The 23768-nt window shown below is 35.7% G+C and overlaps 11 protein-coding genes across 11 annotated transcripts, besides 1 other annotated feature; 8 read left to right on the top strand and 3 right to left on the bottom strand.

Moving 5' to 3' along the window:
• Positions 1–63: 63 nt before the first annotated feature.
• Positions 64–971, top strand: TVAGG3_0421710 (uncharacterized protein; the record flags this gene model as incomplete). The annotated part of the gene is made up of 1 exon (XM_001322937.1): positions 114–935. The coding sequence occupies one exon, from the start codon at positions 114–116 to the stop codon at positions 933–935; it is 822 nt and encodes a 273-aa protein (XP_001322972.1).
• Positions 972–2737: 1766 nt separating this feature from the next.
• On the top strand, positions 2738–3223 carry TVAGG3_0421700 (uncharacterized protein; the record flags this gene model as incomplete). The annotated part of the gene is made up of 1 exon (XM_001322938.1): positions 2738–3223. The coding sequence occupies one exon, from the start codon at positions 2738–2740 to the stop codon at positions 3221–3223; it is 486 nt and encodes a 161-aa protein (XP_001322973.1).
• Positions 3224–3339: 116 nt separating this feature from the next.
• Positions 3340–3886, top strand: TVAGG3_0421690 (structural constituent of ribosome; the record flags this gene model as incomplete). Its single annotated transcript, XM_001322939.2, has 1 exon — positions 3343–3798. One exon carries the CDS (start codon positions 3343–3345, stop codon positions 3796–3798), a length of 456 nt encoding a protein of 151 aa, XP_001322974.1.
• A 293-nt stretch (positions 3887–4179) lies between these two features.
• Positions 4180–5103: a mobile genetic element.
• Positions 5104–5156: 53 nt separating this feature from the next.
• Positions 5157–6309, top strand: TVAGG3_0421670 (SH3-domain family; the record flags this gene model as incomplete). Its single annotated transcript, XM_001322940.1, has 1 exon — positions 5320–6249. One exon carries the CDS (start codon positions 5320–5322, stop codon positions 6247–6249), a length of 930 nt encoding a protein of 309 aa, XP_001322975.1.
• Positions 6310–6417: 108 nt separating this feature from the next.
• Positions 6418–6863, bottom strand: TVAGG3_0421660 (uncharacterized protein; the record flags this gene model as incomplete). The annotated part of the gene is made up of 1 exon (XM_001322941.1): positions 6430–6570. One exon carries the CDS (start codon positions 6568–6570, stop codon positions 6430–6432), a length of 141 nt encoding a protein of 46 aa, XP_001322976.1.
• A 42-nt stretch (positions 6864–6905) lies between these two features.
• Positions 6906–7046, top strand: TVAGG3_0421650 (uncharacterized protein; the record flags this gene model as incomplete). The annotated part of the gene is made up of 1 exon (XM_001322942.1): positions 6906–7046. One exon carries the CDS (start codon positions 6906–6908, stop codon positions 7044–7046), a length of 141 nt encoding a protein of 46 aa, XP_001322977.1.
• A 220-nt stretch (positions 7047–7266) lies between these two features.
• On the bottom strand, positions 7267–7899 carry TVAGG3_0421640 (uncharacterized protein; the record flags this gene model as incomplete). The annotated part of the gene is made up of 1 exon (XM_001322943.1): positions 7279–7884. The coding sequence occupies one exon, from the start codon at positions 7882–7884 to the stop codon at positions 7279–7281; it is 606 nt and encodes a 201-aa protein (XP_001322978.1).
• Positions 7900–8738: 839 nt separating this feature from the next.
• TVAGG3_0421630 (uncharacterized protein) lies at positions 8739–9710 on the top strand (the record flags this gene model as incomplete). The annotated part of the gene is made up of 1 exon (XM_001322944.1): positions 8749–9675. The coding sequence occupies one exon, from the start codon at positions 8749–8751 to the stop codon at positions 9673–9675; it is 927 nt and encodes a 308-aa protein (XP_001322979.1).
• A 6381-nt stretch (positions 9711–16091) lies between these two features.
• Positions 16092–18744, top strand: TVAGG3_0421620 (diflavin flavoprotein A 2-related family; the record flags this gene model as incomplete). The annotated part of the gene is made up of 1 exon (XM_001322945.2): positions 16092–18707. The coding sequence occupies one exon, from the start codon at positions 16092–16094 to the stop codon at positions 18705–18707; it is 2616 nt and encodes an 871-aa protein (XP_001322980.1).
• A 416-nt stretch (positions 18745–19160) lies between these two features.
• On the top strand, positions 19161–20334 carry TVAGG3_0421610 (FMN binding; the record flags this gene model as incomplete). The annotated part of the gene is made up of 1 exon (XM_001322946.1): positions 19161–20327. The coding sequence occupies one exon, from the start codon at positions 19161–19163 to the stop codon at positions 20325–20327; it is 1167 nt and encodes a 388-aa protein (XP_001322981.1).
• Positions 20335–20800: 466 nt separating this feature from the next.
• Positions 20801–23343, bottom strand: TVAGG3_0421600 (armadillo (ARM) repeat-containing protein family; the record flags this gene model as incomplete). Its single annotated transcript, XM_001322947.1, has 1 exon — positions 20873–23329. The coding sequence occupies one exon, from the start codon at positions 23327–23329 to the stop codon at positions 20873–20875; it is 2457 nt and encodes an 818-aa protein (XP_001322982.1).
• Positions 23344–23768: the final 425 nt, after the last annotated feature.

Genomic DNA, 23768 nt, shown 5'->3' with positions numbered 1-23768 from the left:
TTTTTCCGCTGGAGAATATTTACTTCCACAGATTATTATTATCATTTCCCTGCGAATTTATAAATTTTAAAAAAAATGCAATTCTGCACGCCGATAATATTAAATTTTTTGCGATGCATTGGGGAAAACCTAAAGCATATGATCCAACAAAGATTGAAATCCAATACCGTGTCATGGTAGCCGAACTAACCACAGCAAAAAAGAAACAACAGCAAATTGTAGATGTCAACGCAAGAAATCTCGCTCATGATATTCGCGCAGAAAACAAAAAAGGAATTTACGATAAAGCTTACAAAATTTCTGATGCAAAGGCATATATGGCATCATGTGATGCTATTCTTGATGCTTTGAAAAATATTAAAGAAAACAAAAACGAAGCAGTTGCTTCAAGAAACGGTCCATCACCATCAACTGAAGATTCGTTTAGAATAGTTTGCTGCTCTACCAATTTACTTAAGCTTGATTCATTCAAGAAGTTTGTAATGGCCGTATCAAAAGAAATGTTCGAGAAAAAGGTCGCTACAGACTTATTAGATACTAGCAAATGTGATGAACAAGTTTTACAAGGACTTCAAGGAGGATCGCATGATGATGCCGAAATTAAATCGGTAATTCGTGAAGCAGCTGAAGTATTTTCTAATGTAGAAGCAGCTGAGAAAGTTCTTGGAATCAAATTAACAGAAGAAGAACCACAGCCAGAACCAAAGGTACAACCAGCTCCAATGCAAAATAATTATGCTCCTCAGCAATTCAACACTGTTGCAGATGCATCCTTGCAATATCCAACTGCTCCTCCAGGACATGTTGCTTATACATCATGTTTGTCCGACCAAGTATCGCAGCATCCAAATCTATTCGTATGTGAAGATTTAGAGCCTATTGATCGCTCACTGTGGCCATCAATTCTTGCGGATATCAAAGCTGCGATTGCATAAATCGTTAATTTTTCTTAATTTTTATGTTATTTTTACTCTACATCAGCTTTATTATATACAGTGGTTTGAGTCTTGCTATCTAGTTTTCTGAGCCCCTGTAACTCATGGAAAAGGGGGGAACTTCGACGACAACAAAGGTATCGACCAAAATTGTTCACATTATGCTTGGCATATGAAGTATAGTAATAATGCGTATGGACTCATAGAATGGCTTTTGTTTGATTTCGAGATATATTATGATCTTCTAAAATATCCATATTTTACTTGACAACGCATATGTTTTATCGTATTATGAAAATTAAACGAAAAGTATGGCTCAAGATGAGCAAAATTCGATGGTAAAAAAGTAAATTGTTTATTGATGTGGGTACTCTCAGGTATTTTTTTGAAGCAACACTTTATTCGTTTCTCTTTCTACATCTGTATATAAAACATGCACAAATAAGGATTTAGAATTAAAAATATTTTTCGAATAGGGTAAATAAATCGTTAGATCTTAGATTTTATAAATTATTTCTTCTTAAAATGAGACTGTGGTAATGGTAACTATGTATGAGAGTTGGTGTATTCTTAAATTGCGCGAAATGTTGATAAGTTTCAAGAACGATTTATAGTATGTTCAAATATATTAAAATTTAATAATATGTGATAACATCGACTGCAAACAATCGATTTTAAGTGATTGATGAAAATCGATATCAATATTTAAAATTTTCGAAGCTTTTTTGACTGAAAGCAATTGCTTTGGACACCTAGAATGAAGTTCTCCTTGGTAAATTTCTCCAAATTTTTTTCATTTTAGAAAAAGCCGAAGCAATTTTCTAGAAAATGATAACGTTTTTTTAAATTCTCGATTTTTTTGGAAAAATGAGGTTAAAATTTTCGAAAATATAAAATTTAGAGCGATACAAAACTTTTTATTGTATTCTAAATCTCTGCAACCTTTTCATTTTTGTTATTTTATAATTTTTCTACTAAAATATGTCAATTCTAGAGCGAATCAAATAATTATATTTCAATGATATAGAAAAGAGGCATATTTTCCAAAATTATATATCACTAATATTTTACTATCAAATACAGTATATAATTCTATATAAATAACCAGCCATTGTTAGTCATATAAAATTATTTCTGGTTCAAATTCAGGATTGGCTTCACATAATTAGATACCATAGTAAACATCTAGAAAGTAATCAATAAGATCATGATTTTATTCACAGATGAATTCAAGATATATATTGTGATTTGCATTTCGACAATAAATCTGAATAAAATGTGCATTAATCTGGCACATTTAGACCTCTTAACATAATCATGTTATCAGTTAGTGACTATTGTTAAAGAATAAGCAACTTTAGATCTGTATATCATAATCAAACGGAAGTTAAGTTAAGATATTTGAGGCAATATCACATGATAGTATGCATAATACTATACTAGAATGATCAGTCAATCTGTTGTTTTAATATCGTTTTGAATTTATTATGCCAAAATAGTTCTTTGGCTATCATTGGCAATACGTAAAGTTGATATTGTTGTAATATTTCGAAAAAATAAAGGTATCAACTTTAATGAAAGATATGATAAGTTGAACATCGAATAATTGGATTTTTGCAATATTAATATTGTTTAGTCCCTAGTATATCATCGTTTCATACTAATCACGTGGATCGATTCCGTTTCAATGATCAGATAAATCAGAAACAATATACTCAGGTGCCACTTTTTATTTGTTGTTTTTTCAAAGATTTTAGATGTCACTTTTATATATTTGACCTCTTCTCAATTTTTAGAAAAAAATGAGTTTTCATAGATCAAAGCACAAAGAAAGCGAAGAACAAGAGACCTATCAGAGAAATGAAGTCGATAGATCCCAAATATGCATGAGATGCGGAATGATTGGGCACTCAACAATCAATTGTAAAAGCAAATTACCTTCAATTAAAGATTTAAAGGCTGAAATGAATTCAAGAATGCTTACGAATGTTAGAAATGCACCAAAAGAGTGGAAAGAAGATGAATTTGGTTTATATTTACCAGCAGAACCACGAATAGTAGAGATAAAGCAAACGTGGAAAGAAGGTAAGTTCTGTTTTAACTGTGCTGCATTTGGTCATGATATTGATGAATGTCCAAATCCTCCTTTTAAAACAGTATATGGTTTATTTGAGCCATATCTTGCTGATAATTCATCAAAAGCTAACTTAGAAAAGCAAAGAATCATTGGTGCAATACATAAATTCAATCAAAACTCTCAATCTAAGAATCAAGAAACTACAGAATAGAAAATTTTTAAAATTTGTCAAATTTATCAACATTGTCAAAAACAACAAATTTGTCAGTTTACAAAAAAATTCAATTGGAACGATAAAAATTATGGCGGTTTTGGCTCTCCTTTTTTCTTATGCCAACTCGTTTCCATAAGAGCAGAAAACTTCGCGGTCAGGTTTCCATGGGTTTCGGTCGTGTCGGTAAGCACCGTGTTTCACCAGGTGGCCACGGTCGTGCTGGTGGTCAGCACCATCAGAGAACATGGTTCGATCGCTTCCACCCAGGCTACTTCGGCAAGGTTGGCATGCGCCATCTTCACCTCATGAAGAACCGCGCTGACGAGTATGAACCAACAATCAATGTTGACAAGCTTTGGACACTTGTTCCAGAAGAGGTCCGTGTAAAGGCTGCTGCCGCTAAGAAGGGCGATGCCGTTCCAGTTATCGACTGCGTCCAGAACGGATTCTTCAAGGTTCTCGCTCGTGGCGAACTTCCAAAGATCCCATTCGTTGTTCGTGCTAAGGACTTCTCTGAGGAAGCTGAAAAGAAGATCAAGGCTGCCGGTGGTGTCTGCGAGAAAGTTCAATAAATTTCGCTTTTATTACAATCAAAAAATTACTAATTTACAAAATCTTATACGTTGTAATATATTTAAATGACTTAGAAATCAAAGCAAATTATATGCAAGTTAAATGTGATTGATAATAGTAATACTTTGCATGAATTTCCAAATTCATAAAATCATTTTCGGAATTTCGTGTTAAATTTAATTATTTATGAGTGTATTGTTATAGTGGGATACAATTTAATATTAAACATCTTTAAATTTACTTGATAATTCCGAAAATAAAAAAAAGTTGAAAAATTACTGTAATATATAGAATTTTCCAATGCATTCATACTGCAAACTATATTTTTATCATGTTGTTGATATATAATTGAGCAGTATAATAATCAATAAAGAATTTTAAAAGGTGACCAAACTATTTTTTGAAAGTCCGCCATAACTTTAATGGTACTATTTCAGCGTGTACAATGAATACAAAAATTCTAAGAGTGCCACATAAAATAGTACTTTAGACTTGAGTTAATGCTACCAAGCAAATGTTAAAAAGATGACTTTAGTGTTTTGATAATCAAAGATTAAAATCATTATTGTCTAAATCAATAATCATAACGACAGAAGTTAATGTTTTTTCATAAGTGCTTTAAATCCACTTTTAAAAGTATACCTCAAAAATCAAAATATCAAAAAAAAAATTGGCCGATAGGTTTGGCTTTAATTTTTGTCTGCTTTTATGATTTGATATGGATGTTATAATTTTAAAAGTTGAGCCAAATTCACCAATAGATTTTTGAGATTTGCAAATACTCAATAATTTTCAGCGTGTTATCTTTTATTAAAAGAACTATTTGGTTTCAGTATCATATAAATTGATATTTACTTTCTATTTGAACCTTCATTTAGCTAATGATTTAATAATACAGATTTCATCTAGTCCTTATAAGAGAATTTTGAATTTGTTATAATAAAAAAACAAACAGATATAGCTTACACTTCTATAATAAAGATACCTTTTATAGAAATCAGTATGAAATGTGTTTTGGCTTATTGGAAGCATATCAGACATAATCGCCATAATCAAAAAATCTATATACCCAATAAGTAATAAATTTGTCGATATAGATTTTCCATAAAATTAGTTTTTAGTCTGATCTTAAAATAAATTTAATTTTTTATAAAAAAAATCACATTTAAAAGTACCTTTTTAGTAGCTCGAAATCCTGTTGGTGGATTTCGGGCGTACTTCAAAATTAGCTTTTCTTCTACATATGCAAGCTATATTTTAAATATGGAGCAAATCGGATCGGCGAAAGGAGTTTAGTTACCTTTGAATTTTAGGAAAATTTATGACATCAGAGCTTAGCCGCGCATAAAATTCTTTCATATGGCATCTTTAAATGAATTTAAGCAAGGAAAGAGTCGCTGATGTATTGATTATTTTTGGCATAATTTACACAAAGATCTGACTAGAGTTATATCGTAAAATATATCAAAGAACTAAATAAGAAATGTGTTTGGTTTGCATAAAATCGTTAAAACTGTTTTATGAAAGCAAGCATCAGGCAAAAAGCTGCAGTGGATACTATTGCTTACTCGATCTCACTTGTTACGGAGTTAGTAAGTTGTTCTAAGAAGAATATCGATAAAGCTGTGAAATGGTTCAATGAGGCGCGGTCATATCTTAAAAAGATTTCAGAAGGGTGTCAATCAATTAAGAAAAGTTCAAATGAGATGCATCCAATGCTTGAATGTTGCGCAGACAGAATATTTCGAGAAACTTACAAAGCAATGGATTCAGTATCAGATTATATCAACGAAAAGCAGTTGCAAAAGGCGTTAGATTTTGCACAAAACTATGATGGGAAAATATCGCAAGTTAATACATATATGAAGCAAACCCTCGACGAATTAGTAGATTTGTACGAAAACTTTGTTAAAGATACATTTCATCCTATTCAATCTTGTATTAAAGACTGTGCATCATATGGCTACGATGCTCATTGTGGATATCTTCGATATTCAAATTTTCTGGATGAAATAGAAAAGACTTTCAACAATCATTTTGCTGATATGAAAGATATAGATGACAGACTAATAATGTTTGAAGCAGCGTTCATTAAATCAGCCAATTTATATTTCATTAAACATTGTCCTCATGCAGCTAAGGTTAGTGCATCATCTCCTTACCAATTACATGATGAGCAATTTGCTAAGATAGTTAAAATGTTTAGAACAGGGTTTCAAGGATTTAGAAGCCCATGGATCCCTCCAGTTCACGTATTTCAATTTGACTTTAAGGCTGTTAAGATGAGAGCTCTGAAGGATTATCAATCTACAAAAGTTGGCGAAATTTCCATTCAGGAAGGAGAAAAAGTGGAAGCAATTAATACTTCATTTGCAGAATATTATAAAATAAGAACATCCAATGGTATGGAAGGCTTTGTTCCTGTAACAATGCTTTGCCCATATAGTTAAATTTAAATATGATAAATATGATATCTGAATAAACATGTATTTCTGTCCTTTCTTTCCTCAAAAAATAATGTTTTATAGGAAAATGAAAATGAAATCAACTGAAATATAAATTAAAAAAATTAATCATAAATTAAAACAAATTTTTCAGTTGTTTACTTACAGTTGTGTGCTATATGATAATTAATTAGCCTTTGGAGCTTCTGGCTTCTGTTCAGTAGTGGCTGCAGCTGGAGCAGCGGCTGTTGCGGCTGCTGCTTGCTTGCCTTTCTGGTTCTGATGTACGTTCTGCTTGCCATGTGCTGCTTGTCTCTTGTTAGACATGATGAAAAAATGATGTGATTACTTAGATGATGGGCTTCATTTCAATGAATATTTTTTAAATCAAAATTTTGCGACAATTAATTCCACTTGAATATGGCTCTATATAATGTAACGATCATGAGAATGAATATTTCGGTTGAAATTATCAAGGATGTTCCAAATTTTTCTCATGAAACAATGAGATTATCTTTTATGTTCATTTAGATCATTTATTGAATGAAAGAAAAATTGAGAGTTGTTTACATTGAAAAAATCAAAATACTCAGAAAAATCGCCGCTGTGTAAATTTTTTTGACATCTTTCTAAGTGGAAAGTAATCACATCATTTTTTCATCATGTCTAACAAGAGACAAGCAGCACATGGCAAGCAGAACGTACATCAGAACCAGAAAGGCAAGCAAGCAGCAGCCGCAACAGCCGCTGCTCCAGCTGCAGCCACTACTGAACAGAAGCCAGAAGCTCCAAAGGCTAATTAATTATCATATAGCACACAACTGTAAGTAAACAACTGAAAAATTTGTTTTAATTTATGATATTCTTTTTATTATTTTTGAAGATATTCTTTATTAAGGACAAAATGTGTAGTATATATAATAGTATTACTATTACCCAGTACATTTTCCGACCAAATTTTGATAACTCATGGATTTTATCAAAATTCGATTATTATGTGTAAATAATTCAATAACAGTAAGGTAAAAAGATTGTTTATTCAATAAAAGGTCTCAAAGCCTGTAGAATTGAATTTTCAGATTCAATTTTTCTGAAATAAAATGGATGACTGATGAACAAAGGTTCTGTTGTTGATAGAACGATTATTGTATCGTAAATTACCGATAAACTAAAACCTAAATTGACATCCGAAATAAAAATTGCGCAAGTGTTATTTGGGAGTAAAATTGCTGGAACAATTTTCTCAAATCGGACTTGAAAACCCTCGAAAAGGTGAGCATCTTGAGGTTTGAAAATTTTTTCATTTAAAATAAGTAATTTTGAATTTTCTTCTGAAGTAACTAATGACCCTTCGCTGTCCGAATCGTTTGGTGGCGGTAATTCGATACTTGTTTGGTTCAATTGCTTTTCATCAAAAGGAATGAATGGTATATTAACGGATAATGATGGGATTTGATTATCTGATGCAAATTCATCAGTAAGTGAGAATGCAGGAGGAGGAATTAATTTGTTTGCTAAATTATAAGATTCAAAATCTTTCTTTGGCGGAAAACTAACTTCAATGTATGGCAAATCTGCATTTTCGTCTAGTTTTTTGTGCCTTTCAAGTTGAACTTTGTCAATAAATTCTTCGTGATTCATCGAAACCTATTCAACACATCACGAAAAGTGACGAATTTGAAGAAAAATATTGTTGCGTTTTTCATACTCTAAACCTGAAAGATTGCATATGAATGGAATTTAATGAAGAGGAAATAAATGGATTGTAGTACGATCTTCGATTTGTAATGAAAACGAAGGATCTTAATGTAAAAGAGGATGCCTAAATGCCTTTCTCAAGTATGAGATGTTTGAAAATAAAAAATAAGCAAATATTCTCTCCTAGTAAGGCCTTAATTTAAATATAACTGAAACTCATATACTCTGCATCAATGTATTACAACTAAGATATTGCCTAAAAGCTTCAATTGACAGTTTCTAAGCACAATTCATATACAAAATAATTGAAAATAGAGTTATTTATTGATTTTCAGCTACTCATAGATAAGAAATACCAAATGTTATTTGATATTATAGCTATATCAATGAAATGCCAATAATTTATTCTTTCTTTTGAAAATCATGAATTTTATTGAACTTTCCATTAACCATTTATATCTATCCTTAGATTTATTCTTATTTGCACATGTATGTTATGTTTACTAAAACATATTTAATAATTCTAAATAAGATCATAAAAGAACAATAGGTTATTGATAGATTTAAAAATATGATACACATAAAAACGATAAGTAATAGTTCGAACATAATACTAGTCAATAACGTTTTTGTCAAGCAAATAGCCTACAAGTTTTTGAAATCTTGCTAAGCAGATATACTAGCATATCGAAAACATCACTATGGTCTAGCTTTTCTCATATCAAATCTCAGTGTAGATGTTTTTCAAGAATATTTTTGATCAAAACTCGGATTTTTTGACGATTATTTGAACGTTATTTCAACTCAATGTCGAACCTTCCTTCGATGAAAAATCCTTCCCTTGGGCGTACAGCCTATCTCAAGGAAGCTACGAATGCAAAGGACCCACCAGTATCAACAATAAATGACTTAACTGATTACATTTCTTTGTTTAAATCAAAAAGAGACAAGCAAATCTGCTTAAATAAATATGATAAAGCAGAGCAAACAAGGCTCATGATGGAGAAATTCTCAAGGCGAGCTCAGACAGCTCTTTATACAAGGCGCTGTCAATCTCAGATTTCAGATCTTGACTACAGATTAACATCTACCCAAGAAAACGAAGAACAATTTAATCAAGATAGCACAAACTTGATCAATTCATTCGAAGAATATGCAGAAAACAAATTAAACCAATTAAAGAGCAAACATACAAAAGAACTTGAGCAGCATGAGCAAAACAAACCTAAGGATTTACCAGCTAAATATAGAAAGCGCTCACCAGAACTCATTCAACTTTATCAACTTGAAAGGAAACTTTCTATCGAAAATAGAATGGACCAAGTTGCTCAAATCCGCGAAGAAATTAAAGTGCGCGAAGAGAAAGAGTCGAAGGAAGTGTTCAATCGCGCAATTTCCGAGTGGGAATCCGATAAACAACAGTTACTTGAAAAACAACGTAAAGAACTCGAAGCGATGACAAACCGCATTAACTTACACAGGCAAGAACGTAATGATGAAATCGCCCGCCAAAGAGAAGCCATTCACAAGAGACAAAAGAATCTCAAATACGATATTAATGGAATTCAGACACGCATGACAAAGACTACTCCTCATGCAATGAGAAGATCCTTGTTCTTTGCGACTACTCCAACAACAAGAACCGCAAATTTGGTTCCAAATATGAACAAAGATATTTATACGCTTTCATCAACGCTTCCAAAGCGCTCACGCGAAATTCTTTCAACAATGTAATTGTGATGTAAATGTTTATTATATTTTTGCCAAAAATATTTTTAATTGTCTTTTTCGAGATCGCATAATTCGATTTCTCTTTTAAAATTTTGTTGCTTCAATATAGAACAATTGATTTGCTTTTATAATCGGAAATCCATTTGGAATGTCATCGTAAAGTAAAAAATATTAAAGCAGAATGATTGCAAAAATGTAACAATTCGTGTAGCATGTAATATTCTATTAAAGAGAGTCGTTTAATCACACTACGTTACCAACTTCTGGAAAACGGTTTTTCACCCTTATGATCAGTTTCAGACACTTTGGGAATCTCCCAAACTTTGATATTTTGCATTATGATAGAGAAACGTGTCTAGTTTAACGCACAGTTGTTTTAAAGGCAAATGATGATATCACATGAAATTATCAAATTATCAAATTTTGAAGTACCAGTCCAAAGGGTTAATTAGATCCTACACAGATGTGCGATAGTGAAACATATGTGTTCTTGATTTGAGAAGTCCTACTGATAGAGGTATGAATCTCACAGCTTTGTGTGAGTGTGTCTGACACTTGTATAGAGTGGAATATGCGCCGACATATATTATATAATAACATGTAGTTGATAATTATGAAAAAATAGAATTTGATGCGAATGATATTGAAAGTTGTTTTGTAATTTGATATTTTTCTTATATGTGTTAATTAGTAAATGGCTTGTTTGTTGTGATCGTACTGTGAAAAATGAAAGTTATTTTAAATTAAAAAAATGAGATTTTGAGATATCTCTAGAATTAAGAATTTATTATGTATTTGACTTTTATATAACTATGTGTAAAGGATCTCGATGTCTATATGCTTTAAATAAAATTAAATAAAATGAGATAAAAAATTAAAATGGACAAGAAGATATATGGAAATGTAATTTGTATTGTGTTGGTTGTTGGCAAAATGATTTTAATACAGATTTAAGGATTTGGAATGGATTTGAAATTAAATGATTTTAATTCAAGGAGTAATAAGATTTTGAACTGGTTTTTATTTTGAGAATGTAAACTCCTTCCATAGGATATGTATTAGAAAGATCAATTTTAAACTTTTTGAAAGAATTGTTTTTTTGTTGAGTGATTTTCTCATATTTAATAATATATTTAAGTTGGCGTATCTTACGCCCTTCCAAAAATATGTATTAGAAAGATCAATGTCAAACTTTTTGAAAGAATTGTTTTTTTGTTGAGTGATTTTCTCATATTTAATAATATATTTAAGTTGGCGTATCTTACGCCCTTCCAAAAATATGTATTAGAAAGATCAATGTCAAACTTTTTGAAAGAATTGTTTTTTTGTTGAGTGATTTTCTCATATTTAATAATAAATTTAAGTTGGCGTATCTTACGCCCTTCCAAAAATATGTATTAGAAAGATCAATGTCAAACTTTTTGAAAGAATTGTTTTTTTGTTGAGTGATTTTCTCATATTTAATAATATATTTAAGTTGGCGTATCTTACGCCCTTCCAAAAATATGTATTAGAAAGATCAATGTCAAACTTTTTGAAAGAATTGTTTTTTTGTTGAGTGATTTTCTCATATTTAATAATAAATTTAAGTTGGCGTATCTTACGCCCTTCCAAAAATATGTATTAGAAAGATCAATGTCAAACTTTTTGAAAGAATTGTTTTTTTGTTGAGTGATTTTCTCTCATTTGATAATATATTTAAGTTGGCGTATCTTACGCCCTTCCAAATATTTCTTAAAAATTTAAATTTGTCTCATCTCCTACTCTTAATTTAAAAAAATTTCAAAATCCATAATAGTAAACATTTCTTATTTTTATTTAAATCTGAAAAAAATAAATTTAAACAATTTCTCTACACACGACGGCTTCAGCGGTTTTCAGAATGGTTGACAACTGAATTCATCAGGATAATGTCGGTTGGGGTGCCCTTCTTGGCCTCCTGAGTACTCACCAAGATACCCCCAGCTCCCGCAAAACACCTCCCATAGGTGAGCATTAACTGATGAAGTTATTGACAACTTTATCTGATTTTTTTCTTTGTTTTTTTGTTAAGATTTCTTAACCAAAGACTCGAAAACAAAACTTCGCTTCAAGTTGCTGTCTTCCCAGTTACTCTGTCGCAATCTTTTGTCTGATTGCGTGCAAAGTTCTGCTCCTTTGAGACTTTGCCCGACAGATGCATCTGGGAGACAGCACCCAAGCAGCTTATCGCTTCAAGTTGCTGTCTTCCCAGTTACTCTGTCGCAATCTTTTGTCTGATTGCGTGCAAAGTTCTGCTCCTTTGAGACTTTGCCCGACAGATGCATCTGGGAGACAGCACCCAAGCAGCTTATCGCTTCAAGTTGCTGTCTTCCCAGTTACTCTGTCGCAATCTTTTGTCTGATTGCGTGCAAAGTTCTGCTCCATGAATTATCAAATATGTGCCATTTCAGGAGAGATAACAAGCTCATGCCTCCTGGAATGGCGGATTGTTCAACAATCTTCTTCTGATTGCAGAACTTTCAACCGACAAGAGTGCACAATACACTCTTATCGGTCAAAGTTCCGCATTCAAGTTATGAATGGGGAACTTGATATCATTCTGGGAGACATGCAGTGACAATGTCTCCCGGAATGAGACACTGTAACCGACAAGAGTGCACAATACACTCCTGTCGGTCAAAGTTTTGCAATCACATTCTGATTGCAGAAGATTGTCTCATTCTGGGAGACATTCAGAGGCAATGTCTCCCGGAATGAGACACTGTAACCGACAAGAGTGCACAATACACTCTTGTCGGTCAAAGTTCCGCATTCAAGTTATGAATGGGGAACTTGATATCATTCTGGGAGACATGCAGTGACAATGTCTCCCGGAATGAGACACTGTAACCGACAAGAGTGCACAATACACTCCTGTCGGTCAAAGTTTTGCAATCACATTCTGATTGCAGAAGATTGTCTCATTCTGGGAGACATTCAGAGGCAATGTCTCCCAAAATGAGACACTGTAACCGACAAGAGTGCACAATACACTCTTGTCGGTCAAAGTTCCGCATTCAAGTTATGAATGGGGAACTTGATATCATTCTGGGAGACATGCAGTGACAATGTCTCCCGGAATGAGACACTGTAACCGACAAGAGTGCACAATACACTCCTGTCGGTCAAAGTTTTGCAATCACATTCTGATTGCAGAAGATTGTCTCATTCTGGGAGACATTCAGAGGCAATGTCTCCCGAAATGAGACACTGTAACCGACAAGAGTGCACAATACACTCTTGTCGGTCAAAGTTCCGCATTCAAGTTATGAATGGGGAACTTGATATCATTCTGGGAGACATGCAGTGACAATGTCTCCCGGAATGAGACACTGTAACCGACAAGAGTGCACAATACACTCCTGTCGGTCAAAGTTTTGCAATCACATTCTGATTGCAGAAGATTGTCTCATTCTGGGAGACATTCAGAGGCAATGTCTCCCGAATGAGACACTGTAACCGACAAGAGTGCACAATACACTCTTGTCGGTCAAAGTTCGCATTCAAGTTATGAATGGGGAACTTGATATCATTCTGGGAGACATGCAGTGACAATGTCTCCCGGAATGAGACACTGTAACCGACAAGAGTGCACAATACACTCCTGTCGGTCAAAGTTTTGCAATCACATTCTGATTGCAGAAGATTGTCTCATTCTGGGAGACTTCAGAGGCAATGTCTCCCGGAATGAGACACTGTAACCGACAAGAGTGCACAATACACTCTTGTCGGTCAAAGTTCCGCATTCAAGTTATGAATGGGGAACTTGATATCATTCTGGGAGACATGCAGTGACAATGTCTCCCGGAATGAGACACTGTAACCGACAAGAGTGCACAATACACTCCTGTCGGTCAAAGTTTTGCAATCACATTCTGATTGCAGAAGATTGTCTCATTCTGGGAGACATTCAGAGGCAATGTCTCCCGGAATGAGACACTGTAACCGACAAGAGTGCACAATACACTCTTATCGGTCAAAGTTCCGCATTCAAGTTATGAATGGGGAACTTGATATCATTCTGGGAGACATGCAGTGACAATGTCTCCCGGAATGAGACACTGTAACCGACAAGAGTGCACAATACACTCCTGTCGGTCAAAGTTTTGCAATCACATTCTGATTGCAGAAGATTGTCTCATTCTGGGAGACATTCAGAGGCAATGTCTCCCGGAATGAGACACTGTAACCGACAAGAGTGCACAATACACTTAATGTTTTCAAATTTTCAGATTTAAATTTAATCTTTATTTTCATCATCATTTATAGTCTTGTTCCTTTATACAGTTATAATAAATTATCGTCAGATTCTAATATTTAAGATTCTTACTACTCAATTCAATATAATTATGTTAGTCACTCATATTCAGGAGAATAATTTAAAAATCTATAGCTCATATTTTGATAGTTATATATTTAGATGATATATATTGCAATTCCGGTTTCAACACGATCAAATGCCAAACCAAGACAAAATATATATGAATTTTCAAAATATCGATTTACATTAGAATCTATATCTAATTTTATCAATACACAAGTAGTGAATGTTCAATACATCTTTGAGCAACGTGAATAGCACAATTTTATAGGATTATTAGTTGATTATATAAAATATAAGCCAAATCGAATCTGCTGTATAGTACTTTAGTTTATCATTGAATGTTAAATGTGTTCATATAAATATTTGAGTCAGATATCGCATTTTCTAATTTCAAAATTTATCTCATGAAGTTAGAATTTATTTGATCATACAACATCATGTTAGTCAAACCAGAGTTCAATAGCGATTCTAAAATGGAACAAATGCTTGTTTTATCAAAATGTTAAAATATTAATCTAAAAAACTTAATATCTAACCAAACCATTCTAGAATTATTATATACAGGTATGGGCAATCTAAATGCACACGGAATTCGGAAAATTAAAAAGAATATTTATGAGATTATTAAATCTTATGTAATTCAATGAAAAGTAGATAATATGAATATCCATAGGCTATATATCAACATATGAGTTTTTGGTTTGACCAATACTATACTAATGTGATCAAATTAATCTGATTTCTTAGATTTTCATTTGAAGCATTTGCAGTAGTAGGGGTACCTTTATATATTAACATATTAAAAAATTGCGCTCCGATTCGCAGTTTCTTCATGATTTTGAGATTGCATTAGATTTCGCGATGCAGAAAAAAATCACTTTAGATTCCCGTCAAACTCTAAGTATAAGCATGTCTCTATATGTAGAAACTGTCTGCGCTATTTATTTCCCGGCTCAAAAAACCACGGTGTCTGTGTGAGGAAAATACCCATTTTAGGACCCTGGGTAGGGGGTCATGAAAATTTTCCAAGAGTTGGAAATATAGGGTATTCGAATTCGTTATTGTTTCTGTTTGTCGCAATTCTTTCATAAATCTTTTTTATATTTGTTGGTATAGCTGGATTTCAATCGTTTGCGGTTTAAAAACTTTAATAATTTTGATTGGATTCAAAAATTACAATTTTTACTGATTTGAAGTTCATGATAAGATTATGTACATATGGGTAATTATATGGCATCAACTGAAATTATGACATGATGGAAGGGATACATTTCTCCAAATTCCATCAATGTTTAATGAGATTGAATTTATAGCGTTGAGCATAGTTCATATAGATCTCCGATATGATAGCTTTACGAATGATCATTCATAGTTGTTTATCAATCTTGACATCATTCTGACATGTTTTACTTCCAGATCATCAAGCCATTATGCAAAATGCAATCTATGTGAGCTTTATTCCATATTGATGCAATCAAAGATACGCACATTGAAATGATGAGAGTTGGAGGATTGAATGTTACGATTTTTGTTTAAAATTTACACACATATGCTTAATACTAACTAGTGAAAATCAGGTTGATTGAAAATATACAATAATAATGTGTTTGCATTGAAATAAAAAAATTTAGTGACCAACTAAGTTTATTGATATATTTGAACAATTTGCTAATAATATCTTTGATCATCGATAATAATTTAATAAAAATTGAATTGACTCACAATTTTGATAACAGTTATTATTCATCGTTTTAGCGCTTACACAAAACTTGGATAAATCGAAATAAAATTTGATATCTATTGTTATACTTAAACTTCAGAAATTGGGAGGAGTTACAATTATACATCTGTCAGAATCGACCAAACTTTTTAATTCTTATCTAGCTTCTTATTACTAGAATTCGACCTAAATCACAGTCTTTGAAATTTTTTTTGGATAAACTCTCAAATATTTGAGATAAAACAAGCTAAACATACCATTTTTGTATAAAGATTATATCATGATAATTATATAATCATATTTTTTTCACCTACCCTGGTAGAACGATAACTCACTTCATTTTCCCTCCGAGGAATGCTTAAAATTCAGCAGCTTACAGAAGATATCTACTGGCTTGGCGTTTTAGACTCAGACCTTGCTGTCTTTGATATCGTCATGGAAACAAAGTACGGAACAACTTACAATGCTTATCTCATCAAGACACCAGAAGGTGCAGTTCTTGTTGAGACCGTTAAAGAACGCTTTTTCGATGAATACATCGATAAAGTAAAGACTGTCATTGGTGACATCAAAAACATTAAGTACCTTATTACAAATCACACAGAACCAGACCACTCTGGCTCAATCAAGAGAATGGTCGAGCTCCTTCCAGACGTCACAGTTGTCGGATCCAAGACAGCTCTCACATATCTTGAGGATATCATGAACATTCCTTTCAAGAGCCAATCTGCCGAAGATCTTAAGGTCCTCAAGTTCGGTGGCAAGACATTTGAGTTCATCTCTTGCCCATTCCTCCACTGGCCAGACTCAATGTACACACACCTTGTTGAAGAAAAGACACTCTTCACATGCGACTCTTTCGGTGCCCACTATTCACCAAAGAAGTCAATCCTTATGAGCCAGCTCCCACCAGAGGAAGAAGAAGGCTACCAAGATGCCCTTCTTTACTACTACACCGCAATTTTCGGCCCATTCAAGGAGTACGTCATCAAGGGAACAGACAAGATCCTCAACCTCGACATCAAGCTCATCTGCCTTGGCCACGGTCCAGTCCTTGATGCAAGAATCAAAGAGACCATCGACACATATCGCAAATGGTCTGCTCCAATCCCACCACATGAAGGTAAGGAAGTTGTTATGGTCTATGCATCAGCTTACGGTTACACAACCGAGATGGCTGAGGAAATCAAGACCGGAATTATGGAGAAATGCCCAGATGCCAAGGTTAAGATGTTCAACGTCAACATTCAGAACTACGGAGCTCTTAAGGGCGAAATCATGGGTGCAATTGCTACAGCCGATGGTGTCTTACTCGGCACAAATACAATCAACGGCGATGCTGTTCCACCAATCTGGGATGTCGCTCTCTCAATGAACCCAATTGTCCACGGAGGTAAGGTTGTCTCTGCTTTCGGTTCATATGGCTGGTCAGGCGAAGGTGTTGACAACATCATCAAGCGCTTCGACCAAATCCGCTGCAAGGTCATCGACGGCATGAAGATCAAGTTCCGCATGTCAAAGAAGGAACACGAGAAGGTCCGCGAGTTCGGTAACCAGTTCGGAAACTCCCTTGTTACAGGTGTTGTCCCAGAACGCGCCGTTCCAGGCAAAGTTGTCGGTGCAAAGGACTGGTCACAGCTCAACCCAACAGGCCAGATCGTTCTCTGGCGCTGCGTCATCTGTGGCGAAATCTACGCAGGTGTCACACCACCAGCACAGTGCCCAGCTTGCGGTGTCAGTGAGGACCTCTTCGAACTCTACGAAGGCGAGGAAATCGCTGTCAAGTCAACAGAGAAGCTCAACTTCGTTGTTGTCGGCTCTGGTGCTGCCGCTGTTGCTGCCTGCGAAGCCATCCGCCAGCGCAACTCTGCTGCTTCGATCCAGATGATCACACGCGAAAAGATCATGCCATACTACAGACCAATCATCGTCGATGCCCTCCACGGCCCAATTCCAGACGACCAGTACTGGATCAAGCCAGAGCAGTGGTACAAGGACAACAAGATCGACGTCATGCTCGATACAAACGTCACATCTGTTGACTCCAAGGCTAAGAAGGTCAAACTCTGCTGCGGAAAGGAAGTCGCCTACGACAAGTTAATCCTCTGCACAGGTTCCAAGCCATTCGTTCCACCACTCGGCCAGGAAGGACTCGAAGGTGTCCTCGTCATCAGAACATATCTCGATGTCGAAACACTCTGCAAGAAGTGCGAGACAGCAAAGAGCGTCGTTGTCATCGGCGGTGGCGTTCTTGGTCTCGAAAACGCTTCCAACCTTGAAAAGAAGGGACTCAAGGTCACAGTCATCGAGTGCATGCCACGTCTCATGTCAAGACAGTTAGATCCAGAGGGCTCTCACTTCCTCGAAGACGCTGTCAGAAAGTACGGCATCAACTTGAAGCTCGGCCACGCTGTTGGCATCAAGAGTGACGGAAAGAATGTCACTGGCGTCCAGGTCGGCGACGAGTTCGTTCCAGCTGACTTCATCGTTATCAATGCTGGTGTCAGACCAGAGTGCGATGTTGCCAAGACAGGTGGTGTCGAAATCGGCAGAGGCATCTCAGTCAACGAGAAGATGGAGACAAATATTCCAGATATTTACGCAGCTGGTGATTGCGCCTACTTGAAGAACTTCAACCAAGGCCTTTGGGCTCCAGCTTTAGCTATGGGTAAGGTTGCTGGTGCTAACGCTGCTGGCGATGACAAGACATTCTCATTCGCTAAGGAACCAGTCAACATGCTCGCCTTCAATACAGACCTCTTCTCAATCGGCTGCCCACCAGAGAGCGAGAAGGGATACAACGTTATCGGACAGCGCGATGACAAGGAAGGAACACTCATGAGACTTTACTTCCAGGACAACAGATTAGTCTACGCCTGCTGCTTCAAGATGCAGAAGATTTCTGGCGCTCTCCTCAAGGCTGCTCGTGAAGGTCACTCAATGCAGCGTGTTGTTGCTGAGGTATTTTAAGTACCTCTAATTCTTTTAATGTTTAACTGCATTCTACTCAAGTTACAAAGTAAAAAATTTAAGTTTTTTTTTCATCTAATCTTCAGAATTGTTTTTAATAATCTCTAATTTCTGATTATGCATATGAATCTTATTAGTTATTCAACTTATATATACCCTTTTCTGAACTTTCGATACTTGATTGTACCATATTAAACTGATTTCTGAAAATAATAAGTGAAATGATATAGTTTGGATATTGAGAATTGGAGTGTGCATGCTTCTTGATTGTCTTTTCTTTAGGAACAGCCCGATTTATAATAAAAATGTTGTGGATAAAAATGCAAATATATGGAAAAACTTCATATTGTTGCAAGTGCAAATCCACATTCTTAAGTAGGATCCAAATATTAATAAAACTTGTATATGAGTCCTGAGAGTGGGTCAGACGATTATTTTGATCAAAAATTAAAAATGAGTAGAAAAGATAGTGTTCTCTTTACTCCTGTTAGTATTGGTCATCATAAGATCATGAATAGATTTATGAGATCAGCTACTAATGAATACAAAGCTACTTCTCAAGGAATTCCAAAAGATGAACTAAAAAATATGATGATTAACCTTTCCAGATGCCAAGTTGGATTAATTGTTCCTGGGTGCATGTATATTACATCGCATGGACGTCGTGGAACAAATCAATGTGGTATGTGCACAAGTGCTCAATCTCGTGCCTGGAAAAATGTCATTGATGAGATGCATAAATCCGGCTCAAAAGTCCTTTTCCAGATTATGCATGCCGGAACAGCTGCAAATCCAGAGACAATGTGCGGTTCTCCGTTTTTCGCTCCTTCAGCAATTTCAAAAAACTCTGTCGCTCTCACTAAAGCTCAGATCGAGGACATAATTCATCTCTTCAGATCATCAGCTGAGCTCGCATACAAGGCTGGTGCTGATGGCGTTCAGTTACATTGTGCTCATGGATATTTACTCTCTCAGTTTCTTTCTCCATACTACAACAGACGTACAGATGAGTACGGTGGTGATAGAGATAACAGATTACGCATTGTTGCTGAGATAATTCAAGAAATAAGACAATCATTACCTTCAGATTTCATCGTATCAATGAAAATGAACGGTGACGACTACATAGATGGTGGTCTTACACCGAAAGACGCATCTTACTACGTATCAAGACTTACTGGTGCCGTTGATCTTTTCGAGATCAGCGGAGGAGCCACAGGAATGAAGTCAATGAGGTACAGACTCGAAGAGAAATACCTTCTCAAGGGTGCTAAGAAAGAAGAACACCAAGCTCTTATTGAAAAAGCAAGAAGTTTCGCAAAAGGAAACGAGTTCACAATGGAATGGAACGTTCCAGCGGCAAAAATCATCAGAAAGGATAATCCAAAGGTTAAATTGGCTGTTGTTGGCGGATTGAGGAATTTTTATTCCATGGAAAAGCTCGTCAACGAAAAAGTTGTTGATATCTGTTCAATTTCTCGTCCATTCATCAAAGATCCCGCAATTGTCATGAGATACAAAGTAGGAACTATCGATGTTCCAAACTGTTGGAATTGTAACGATTGTTTCTTCAGCATTCCAAAGAAAACAGGTATTTTCTGCCATATCCCAACATATTAAATAAAACCTTTATTGTTTATATATATTTCAATAAATTAACATTAATTTTAATTTACCATGTATAAATTAATGTATGATTTGCAATTTGTATTCCAATTTAATGTATAATGTATTATTTAACTTAAGGCATTCACTTTTATTTGAAAGATAAAGTGATCACGAATCACCAATCACACAACTAATGTAAGTTTAACTTCGCTATATCCAACATGAGAAAAGGCCTCATATTTAGGTAATAGATAGAATCAATCATCAGTAATTTAGGTAATGGATTAAAATGACTGATGTGTTGCAAATTTTCCAAGATATTTTATGTCATTAGATTGCTATGTTCTGCTGCATTGCCCCAATGATGGCTTGATTGATAAAATACATAGGGGAATTAGAGACTTTAAAATGCCCTTGATTATAGAGTGTCCGTACCTTTAAAAAAGAAATGATGTGATAATTAAAATATAAATAAGAAAAAAACTCTCTATTTTACAAAAGATATAAAATCAAAAAAAATATAATTAAAAAGAAATATGACATGGAATGAAAAAAAATTAGCGGATGAGAGTGTTGAAACGGTTGACCTTGCTGCGGGAAGACTGGAATTCCTTAGTGATTTGCTTAGCGATAGCTGGTTTCTTCTTGCAAATCTGCTTGAGTGTATCCTTCATAGCCTTGAGAACTTCGTCATCGATGTTGAATTCCTGGAGTTCTGTCTTCTTGAGGAGTAAGAGTTCTGTGAACATCTTCAATGTTACTAAGACAATTGACTCAAATCTTTCCTGGTCAGATAACATGTCAACGAGGCACTGGAGTAATTCGCTTGTTCCTTCGAATTCTGGTGTGAATGGCATCATAGAGACAAGGGAGCCAAGTAAGTCCTCATTTACTTCAACTTCAGCATCATTTGCGTAAACGTTGAAGACAAACTTAGCGACAGTTGGCATTGCCTGGACACCTTCGTACTCGAAGTCTTCCTCTTCACCAGTCTCGGCGAGATGCTGGACAGCCTCTGTGAGGTAGTTGAAGATGTCATCGACTGGTTTGAGTGTTGATGGATATGACTGGTTGATTGCTGTGAGGCAGTCGAGGGCTGGTTCAACAATGGAGATCTCGTGTGGAGAGAGCTTGCTGATGTATTCCTTGATGATGGAGACAATCTTCTTTGCACCATCTTCCTTGACAGCGCATGCTTCAACACCGGCGGAGAGTGGCTCAAGAACCATTTCGATGGAATCTTCAACATTTGCTTCAAGCCACTGGATGAGTGTGTTGCAGACTTCTGCACCTGGAAGTGGGTACTTGCGGATGTATGAGGCAAGGAAGACAAAGTATGAGCCATCGGATGGGATGATGTCGACTGGCTTCATTCCGTTGAGTGTCTTCATGTCGCCAGTGAGAATGGCCTTGATAAGTGGTTCGATTTTCTCGTGTGGAATGGAGAACTTCTCGAGGAGTTGGTTGAGTGTCTCCATGAGCTGGTTGAGTTCCTCGGAGCTCTCTGTCTGCTTGGCACGTGTGGAAACTGTCTCGAATGCTGTGGCAGCGGATTCTGGAGAAAGCTTTGGAAGTAAGCAGATTGTGGCGGCACAGCCATGGCTGACAAACTTAATGTCTGAATCATTGAGTATTTCGAGAGCGATTCTTGTAGCTTCTTGGATGTGTTCGTCGCTGCCGCCTTTGCCAATGAGATGGCAGACATCTGTGAACATGATGTATCTGAGCTTCTTGTCGCCGACAGCTTCGTTGTTGATGTTGGAGATAACGGCTGTGATGATCTGCTTGACGTTCTCCTTTGTCTGCATTGGGAAGTATTCTTGGCCGATGATGTGGAATGCGGTGATCCATGGGTATGTTTCGTATTGGTTCTCATCGATGAACTTCTTGGCAACAGCGAAGACTTCTTGGTAGGAATCTTCGATGTAATCCTTGTCAAGAGAAGCAATATCGGCAAGAAGGTCGAAGCAGTGGGATTTGATGAGGTTGCTCTTGTCGCTCTTGATTGTCTCGACAGAGAATGTAAGAAGCTTCTGAACTGTCTGAAGATTGACGTGTTCTCCGTCATCATCATGGTGATGTTCGCAGCATTCGTCTCCGCAATCGCATGAATCATCATCTGGTGAAAGGATGATGCGGAGGATCTTGAAGAAGTACTTGTAAGCGGTTGGTGTTGTAAACTTGTCCAATAAGGCAAGGATTGCGTCAACATCTTCTTCTGGGAAGACATGGGCATCGACCATAGCGCAAAGGGCGTGGTAAGCAATCTTGACGCAGTTAATGTTGGACTCGTTCATTAATGGGAGGACAAAATCAAGAAGTTGCTGTAATGGTGGGCAAACTTCCATATCATCCATGAAGTAGTCGCAAAGGAAGTCGATGAAACGGCAGCCAGCAGCCTTGGATAAGAGTTCACCTTCAAATGCCTTTGCGATGTAGGCGATGTAGTCTGAAATCATCTCTGGGGCCATTCTGCAGGCATCTGCAACGACTGGAGCAAAGCAAAGGAGGCCAGCAACGAACATGTCTCCTTCGATTGAATCCTTGAATGCCTTGAGGATTTCTGGGACGTAGTCAACTTCGATAGCGTCAAGTAAGATGTCATCGAAGTTCTCAATGTACTGAGTTGGAATGTCGTTCTTCTCCTTCATGAGATCATCAGCGATGGCGATGGCTGATTTGATGATTTGGACGGCATTTTCGCATGTTGTGAATGGAAGAGCAATGAAAAGTGGTAAAACAATCTTGGCACGCTCTTCAGCCTTGATGGACTTATCAGCACCCTTTGCCATTGTATCAAGAAGTCTCTGGCATGGGGTTGAGCGGAATTCTGGGACAAGGTTTAAGTAGTGAGAGAAGACTTCGAAGTAGATCTGGAGATTATCTGATTGGGAAGCGACGTCAAGAAGCATCTCCCAGAGTTTAGCATTATCTGGTTGCTCTTTTGGATCTTGGGCATCACTAGCTGTGTAGTTTGTAAGTTGCTTGAATAGCGCAGTGTACTGATTATTCATGAACTACTTTTAAAAATCTGAATCGACCAATGGCAAAAATTTTGTGTCTTAGACTTAGATTCATTTTACAAAGCATCTTGGATTTGTATGAATATAAATGTACATTTGGTATCAAACATTTTTGCACATATAAAAAAATATAAATTGCGAGACAAAACCTCGGTGACTCAATTTTTCAGAGAGAGCAATTAGTAATTCTGGATTCCAGCTAGAAACTCAGTAGTTTTATATTGCCAGATCACTTATTAAGCAATATAAACTCCTATGGAAATAGGTTGTTGCATTAAATGCTTGTTTCAATAACAATTCATTTTCCAAATTAGCTCAGAAATTCGAAAAATATACATGTGCATCAAACGCACATGATATTTACTCATAATTGGCGAGTATAAATTAAGTAAATATAATGCAATATCCTCAGAAAATTTGGGTAAAAAAG

Source organism: Trichomonas vaginalis, chromosome V, assembly GCF_026262505.1.
Source record: "Trichomonas vaginalis G3 chromosome V, whole genome shotgun sequence".
NCBI classification, from domain to species: Eukaryota; Parabasalia; order Trichomonadida; family Trichomonadidae; genus Trichomonas; species Trichomonas vaginalis.
The sequence above is the reverse complement of the archived record's forward strand: the minus strand, read 5'-3'. Positions and strand labels throughout refer to the sequence as shown.